General features: G+C 39.7%; 1 protein-coding gene across 1 annotated transcript in view; it reads right to left on the bottom strand.

The window, feature by feature from the left end:
- Nucleotides 1–413: 413 nt before the first annotated feature.
- pof1b (POF1B actin binding protein) overlaps nt 414–8,292 on the bottom strand; it is a 40,816-nt gene continuing 32,937 nt past the window's right edge. Inside the window, exons 9-13 of the mRNA XM_034200770.1 lie at nt 7,040–7,159; nt 6,324–6,461; nt 3,433–3,526; nt 2,724–2,836; nt 414–733 (exon numbers count right to left, since the gene is read on the bottom strand). Of these exons, the coding sequence (XP_034056661.1) occupies nt 2,739–2,836; nt 3,433–3,526; nt 6,324–6,461; nt 7,040–7,159 (450 nt within the window). The 3' untranslated portion in view covers nt 414–733; nt 2,724–2,738. The remainder of the gene's footprint in view (nt 734–2,723; nt 2,837–3,432; nt 3,527–6,323; nt 6,462–7,039; nt 7,160–8,292) is intronic.

The raw sequence follows: 8,292 nt of genomic DNA, 5'->3' as shown, positions 1-8,292 counted from the left end.
TCTTACAATATATATATAAAAAATATTAATATGTACATGCAGAGTAGCAATCATGGTTCCACCTCCTTATCCCCGGGCTAGAGTGGCTGTGGTGGCTTTGAGGAGGATGCTGTGCTTTAGTCTTTAAATAAAAGTGTGTTCGTGACAACAGCAAGCTGGACATCTTGTTCTCCCTTCAGTGAGGACATGAGTGATTGAAGACCAGAGCCCTCAGTTAGAGATCAACAAATGGTGAAAGGGAACTGACAGAAGGGAAAATGCTTTAGACCTGTCTGTCCTTTAACCAAAACATCTCCATAGTTGTGTTTCAGCACGTACAAAAATGGCCTGTATTGATTTTATTTATTGTGACATGTTTGAGCCAACCTTGCAAAGTAGGGCAAGTTTCCGTTTTTTTGCTTTCAGTGTTTGTCTTGGAATTGTCTTAGTTATTCTTATGATACATATGCCTCTCTGATCTCAAAGCATGTCTGAATTGACAACTTTAAAATCTCTAGTTAGTCTCTGAATATAACCCTCCTTCTTGGCTTTGTAATTTAATTATTTTCTTTTTTTAACAAGAATGGCCTCAATACATTTACGTAGAATTGTGTTTTGGACAAATATATTTTATTTAATTACTTTTCTTGGTCATTTAGGTCTTTGATACATCAGCCACCACGAAGCCTATGAGCCCTGAGGATGAGGAGGAGGAGGGGGGGGTCGTCTGGATCTTGTTGTTGCTCAATCATTCCTGTTGGAGAGAAGAAGAGTGACTTAAATAAAAACACAGTTAAAATGTTGTGTCAGCTTTAAAAGGAATTAATGAAGCTCTCTGAATGTTAGAGACAGGGTTCATACACTTTTTCACCAATGATTTCCAATGACTTCTCCATGACCTTTACCTAATTTTCCATGACCAAAACAATTACTCTTTCTCAGCGGTACCACTGAAAATGGTTTATTTGAACATGGAACAGGAAAATAAGGTCTGCATCTGAAACATGTTGTGCCTATCTAAAACAAATCAAATAATAGGCTTACTAGCTTCTACACGCTAAAGCAACTAAAATCTCTCACCAGCAAAATACCTCGTCAGTTAAATGCCGTTTCATTACTATACGATACAGTATTTATTATCATTATAGTATTACTATTTCGGCGATTAGCTAAAATATAAATTATATTTGATGCAACTTTAGTTATATTTCCATAACTTTGGGAAAAATATTGTTTTCCATAACTTTTCCAGGGCCTGGAATTAGCATTTTGAATTTCCATGACTTTTCCAGGTTTTTAATGACCGTAAGAAGAACCCTGTAGAGAGTTTCTATTGTTTGTTATTTTTGATATGGGACTGGAGATTGTCTCAGATTTTAGATATGAGTTTAGCATAAATATTCGGCCTTCCTGGTTTTAAAGGCGGTAGTGATTTAATGTTGTTAACTTCTTCTGTTATAAGTTTTTATCAATATAGTTTTTCTCATTGTTTTAATGTTTTGTGAAAGCACTGTACAAAGGATTCAAAGGACTTGATTGCAAGCTTTCACCTAAAACCTGCAGTGGCATTATTTTACCACAAGGCGGCACTAGATCATCATTATAAATCAGATGTCAAGTCCTCCCTTAACTTCACACTAAACAGCTCTCATCATAACCCTATAACAGCTGAGAGATTTCAAAACATTGGAAGTACTTATATCACTATGACTCGATACTCAGCCAGAAGGCAAATTGTTTTGAAAAGCCCAACATTTATCCAGTAGTTCAATGTTGAAGTCAAAGTCAAACCATTGCACAGAGATAGTATATATAGTGGTGTGTCCATAATTGTAAATTCCAATTCAAAGTGTTCTTCCCAGCTTTATATCCAAATAAATGAAAACCATGTATGTTTTAAACTATTGTTTGATTTAATTAGTTTCCTTCAGCTGGGATCATTTACATTGTCACGTCAAGACATGCCGGAGTGTGTGTGTGTGTGTGTGTGTGTGTGTGTGTGTGTGTGTTAATGTGGCCCCTCCTTGGTGTGAATGTGGACCCAGTATCATGTAAACAAAGCCTCATTTCAACTCGAGCCCTCGTGTGAAGAACTGCATTAGGAAGCCCTCACCTTCACTTCGACCTGGGCTCGTTTTTATTACCTCCGTGTTGAATGTGGTGCGACTCGGTGAATTTAGCACGATGCCTCAATGCGGCATGTTTCTCATAATGAGTCGGCCAGCATCATAAGAGCTCAATGTCAGTACAACAAATACTTTATATAGGGAAAACTCCCGTCAGCAAAGCAGGGTTTTGCAGCTAAAGGAAAGTTACATGTAAGACTTTTTAATGCCACTCCAAGACCAATTTTCGAGACAGAAGCAAAAATCCTCAAATTAAGGGGAACATTTATTGTAACTTTGGCATCGATGCGTTTGTGTTTGCGCTGCAATGATTCTACTCAAGTTGTAAACACTTTCTGCACAAAAAAAAGCATGCATCCAAATATTTGATGATGTTAAAGGATTTAAACACTTATAGATTAGCAGTTTTTTTAATTTTGATAGATTTTGTAATACCAATTAAGGCTTTATTTTTTGGATGAATGGATTAAATGACTTTATTATGATCTGAGGAGCCCTACAGAGTCATCCATGAGTCCCACTAAACCACAGTGCAGTATGTTGAGCATGTATTATAATATATCTTGTATGTGTATTTTTTTGTACATGTCTTTCAGAAGTTTACAAACTTGTTTTTACCTGTTCGATCACATCTCAAGTAGTTCTCTCAAGGACGATGGTCTTGTTAGTGTTGACGGATGAGCATTGGTACTGGTCGTCCAGCAGACCCAGCATAGGGTACTTGTTACTAACCTACACACACACACACACACACACACACACACACACACACACACACACACACACACACACACACACACACACACACACACACACACACACACACACACACACACACCACACACACACACACACACACACACACACACACACACACACACACACACACTACACACACACACACACACACACACACACACACACACACACACACACACACACACACACACACACACACACACACACACACACACACACACACACACACACACACACACACACACACCACACACACACACACACACACACACACACACACACACACACACACACACACACACACACACACACACACACACACACACACACACACACACACACACACACACACACACACACACACACACACCAGTTAACAGACAGTTTTTTGCAGATATTTATCCACCTATTGACTTTTCCGTTGTGTTTACAGCAGTTAAATGGACAACGAGTGATGGTGAGAAGTCCACTTCTCTACAGTTATTAAAAAGGTAACGTTTCTGCCACTGTAGCGCAGTGTATACACATACACATAGTTGTGTTTGCTCTGATGATTTGTTGTGATGTTACCTCTGGGTGGTGGTGGTTTTGGTGACCAGGTTCCTGGAGCTGCTGGAGTTGCTGGTCATGCTGGTCATTTCCATCCTCATCCTCCTGATCTCCTGCAGGACACAACAGGTCAAAAGGTCAGCAGCAAATACATGTGACTACTGGGCATTGTGGGTATTGTGTTTTGAATTTCACAAAAACTATTTGATTTATCCTCCCTGCACGGAGTGTGAAAGTGATCGATTGTCTGCTCAGATTCTTAGTCAGATTGGATTGTATTTTTCCCAATCGGATTTCCTCAAAGTTCTTGTATGGCTGCTTTTATTTGCTCAACTTCAACACCTGAACTGTTGAAACAACATCTGTTAAACACCTGAACTGTTGAAACAACATCTGTTAAACACCTGAACTGTTGAAACAACATCGGTTAAACACCTGAACTGTTGAAACAACATCTGTTAAACACCTGAACTGTTGAAACATCCATAACATTCATCTGGCTGCTACTTAGAAATTATTTATCTAATATATCGTATTCCAATAACTGGCATTTAGACTTTAGACACTTTTAAAAAAAAAACTTTTTGTATTTACTATTTACTTGCACTATATTTGTATGTGTATCTGTTTTATTGTGTTGCTCTGTTGGAGGAGCCTGTGACTTAAGATTTGCATTGTCATAACTACACTGCAGCTGTGTTCGTATGACAAATAAAGAACCTTGAACCTTGACCTTGAACCAAAGCTGCTTTTATATTTATGAGGGAAACTATAAATCAGGCATGTCCCTCCAAAACAATTCCTGAGGTTAAATGAAAGAACACTTCGCTTTCAGCTCTGCACGAAAACAAAATGCAGTTGGACCTGAAAGATGAAACTAATAAAAAAGAAAGAAAGAAACGTACGGGCTCAGTGTGTGTGTGTGTGTGTGTGTGTGTGTGTGTGTGGTCTAGCATTACAATACTTGTGGGGACCTAAATCTGTCTACACAGTCATGTGTGGGGACTCGCCTCCCTTATGGGGACAAATTGGGAATCATTAATTTTAGGGTGAAGACTTGGTAAGGTTAGGGTTAGGGTGGCATGTGTTGGTTATGGTTAAGGTTAGGATAAGTCTCCAGGAAATGCATGTAAGTCAATGTAATGTCCCCTGAAGTGATGTGTGTGTGTGTGTGTGTGTGTGTGTGTGTGTGTGTGTGTGTGTGTGTGTGTGTGTGTGTGTGTGTGTGTGTGTGTGTGTGTGTGTGTGTGTGTGTGTGTGTGTCTTTGTAAACAGATCACATTACACAGCTGGCCTAGTTTCCCTTCTCGATACACTTAATTGCAGGTTAGTGACTCTTTTGCATGCCTGAACCCATTCCTGCTGAGCGTAGCTCCTGTGATTGTGAAGTGAGAACTAAGAAGATAAAATCAGTTTAATAAATATTGAGGTTTATTTTGGCAGTTTTGTCCATCAGTAGTTCCGTGGTTTTCTATCTGATCAATTAGTGGGACGATGTGGTTTTAAACCAACGATTAGGAAGATCAGCTACTTCAGTACTAATTTGTAAGTGTCATTTGTTAATCATTTATTTCGGTTTGGTGCGGTTTACATTGCACTAAAATAGAGAAGTACTTCTGTGCACGTTATTTTTCAATTTTTTTAGTATACAAATACTGACTGTTTGCTAAATTACACTGTGAACTTCTGGAAGAACTTTGACCTACAGTTCGTGCCATAGTTTCGAGCATGCTGATGTTTTACCAACACTTTATTTGGAGATAAATGCTAACTTTACCTTCTGTCTGAAATTGTAGGGAAACAACTTTGTAGCCTGCATTCAAAAATAGTTGACTATTTTAATAAGTGACTTGTATGATAAGGTTCTCAAGGCTTTGCTTGCTTAAGGGCTCCAAATATTCTTCTGTAAATATAAATACACAATAGAGTGGTGCAGTGACGCATCCTAAAACCCGGAAGTAAGCTGTGCATGGATTCCCTCGACAGAAAGCAATGGGATTTCTCCATAGGATTTTAGAAAATAGCTCGAAATAAGGTCTGTGGAAAACGAACCTGTTTGATAAATGCACGATTTGTTCAGCCGGATAATCTCCACATTTCTATCCTACTTTTATAATTTTCGAATCATAAATCTAGTCGCCAGAAGCAAAATGCTAACGTAATGCTATTACGTTACAGCCGAGTACAGCCGCACGACTTCAACGTCACGCCAACTTAAGATCCATATTCAAACATACAGATTCAAAATGGAACAAGTTGAAGTGTTTGTTTGAACAGTTTGCAGGAGGCAGGAACTTGCTTTCAAGCAGAACAGGGCCAACAAACTTCTGTAGTCCTATTCAGCCACTTGGTAACAACCATCGTTTCTCAGACACGTCAACTCTTCAGAAATCACCAGTGGGGTCACTGCTGATGGATTTAATGTCGTAGAACAAAACGTGATCCGTCTCTTAAATGTGTCTCAACCACAGACCTTAGTTCAGATATTTTCCTAAATCCTATGGAGAGATCCCATTGGCTCTGAGACCAGGGAACAGGAAGTGGTAAAATGCTAACTCACGTCCGCGTTTTAGGACGCGTCACTGCACCACTCTGTAGATATATGGCTCAAATTGGGCTTTTCAAAAAAACGTTTCAATATATTTTTGGGCAACCAGTGCCTTTATGATAGGGGGAGACAAACGGGAGGACAATGGTCCCAGACCGGATTTGAACCCGGGTCCTTTGGTTTTAACATAATAAGACTGAAATCTTTCTAATATGGTTTACCTGATTTGAACTGCTGGGGGTTGTTATAATAACCTGTCCTAATATCATTGTTTTTGTCACAAATACAATCATTCAACCTTATGGAGACCCTGATTCTCTCTATATTGAAATAAAGTCTAGAGTGTGTGTTGTGTTGCGGACCTCCTCCTGTTTGCTGATGGTGGTCTGCCGCAGCTCCAGCATGGCCAGCAGCTCGGAGATCTTCAGCTGGAGACTGTTGTCGGAGGACGACCTCTCGCTGGTGGTGGTAATCTCCGTCTGGATCCTCGTCACCTGGCTCTGCAGGGGGGACGGAGAGATACGAGGGACACATCAGACACAGAGGGCTGAAGTGAGTATTACTTTGACCTCACAGGTGTTCAAAATACCAAATATGTGTACACACACACACACACACACACACACACACACACACACACACACACACACACACACACACACACACACACACACACACACACACACACACACACACACACACACACACACACACACACACACACACACACACAACACACACACACACACACACACACACACACACACACACACACACACACACACACACACACACACACACACACACACACACACACACACACACACACTGTCTTTAAAGCAAAAACCTCCACATGATGATGATGTTAGCTGGTATATTGTTTACCACGTTAGCCCTCTTCAGTGTGTTAGCATGCTAATATGCTAATGAGTGCAGCAGTTCTAATGCCATTGGTTGAAAAGAAATGTAAGTATTAAACAGATTTACAGGATGACTTGAAGATGTCACTATGAATATCTAGTATAATATCGAGTCAGGGATATCTAAACCAGTCTCTTGTTAGTTGTTGTCTTCTCACCCGCAGCCTCTGGATCTCCTGGTCCTTCTCGTCTCTCATGGCGCTCAGCTGCTCTTTGTACTGACGGGATAACTCCTCCGTCTTCACGTGCAGGGTGGAGCTGCTCGCCTGCCCCGCCAGCTGCAGGACACACACAGGAACCACAAGAAATCACTGCCTGGCTCTACGTTTTTATCTTTATATCCCCCTCATTTATTCTGATCTCCTCCGTAACGTTATCATTTTTGTATTAAACAACCAAACGCACGGATACAAAATGTTATCAAAACAATAAAAAAACATTTTGTGACAGAAATGGTGCTTAGCTTACTACAATGACTGTTTAACATTCATTATTTTGTACATTAAATGAAAGTGAAATAGTCAATACTAAATGTCATACATTTTAAAAACAATCCAAAACAAATGAATAGAGACTTTCTGTTCATAATACAGTTTTATATTTGTTAATCACTTTAAGATATTGCTTTAAATCTCATAGGTGAATTCAACATTATTATTCTAGTTTCAAAGCAATGAACTCAACTAGCTACATTTATATTATATATTATCTTTTATTCTATCTCTATCAGTAACAAACACCTTGTTTTATCCTCATTAACCTGGAATGAATACTGCTTTTAATTCCTTATACTTCATACAACTAAGTTCTCATGAACCTTTGTGGGAAAAGTACTGCGGTGTGAAAGCGCCTATAGCTCATCTTTCTGTGTTTGTAACTATTCTTGGTGTCAACCTTTATTAAAACAAAGTGACCAGGTGTGAGAACTTAAGCATGCATTAAACACAGCATCGAAAGAAACACATAAAAGCAATACCCATCTGAAGAAGGAGTGAAATGGGCCTTCCCCCACGGGCGAGGAGGAGCCGAGTGTGAAGATAAGCCTACAAACCACAACTGACTAACCTGAATTCATGTACCTTTAATCGTTTTCTTTAGCAGACATGCATCAACCTGTGTCAGAATCCACACTTGATTGATTTACGAAGGGAAAAAAAGCTGGCCTGTGAATCTACATGTCGCCGCAGTCACTGATCAAAGCAGCAGATAGAGCAGGCGCACCAACATGAGTGTCACGAGCTTTTCTCTCACTGTTCTGCAGCGTCTAAGCTTGAATCACAACAGCTGCATTTCGTCCACTGGGTATTTTGAGGACATGATGAAAACAGGTATTGTGATTTTAAAGGTATCTATTATCATCTGGCCAGCTGGAAATTAGCAATGTTGACTAAAGCTGCCCCATTTACAGTTG

The sequence above is a fragment of the Gymnodraco acuticeps genome, unplaced genomic scaffold, assembly GCF_902827175.1.
Source record: "Gymnodraco acuticeps unplaced genomic scaffold, fGymAcu1.1, whole genome shotgun sequence".
In the NCBI taxonomy this organism is placed as follows: domain Eukaryota; kingdom Metazoa; phylum Chordata; class Actinopteri; order Perciformes; family Bathydraconidae; genus Gymnodraco; species Gymnodraco acuticeps.
The sequence above is the reverse complement of the archived record's forward strand: the minus strand, read 5'-3'. Positions and strand labels throughout refer to the sequence as shown.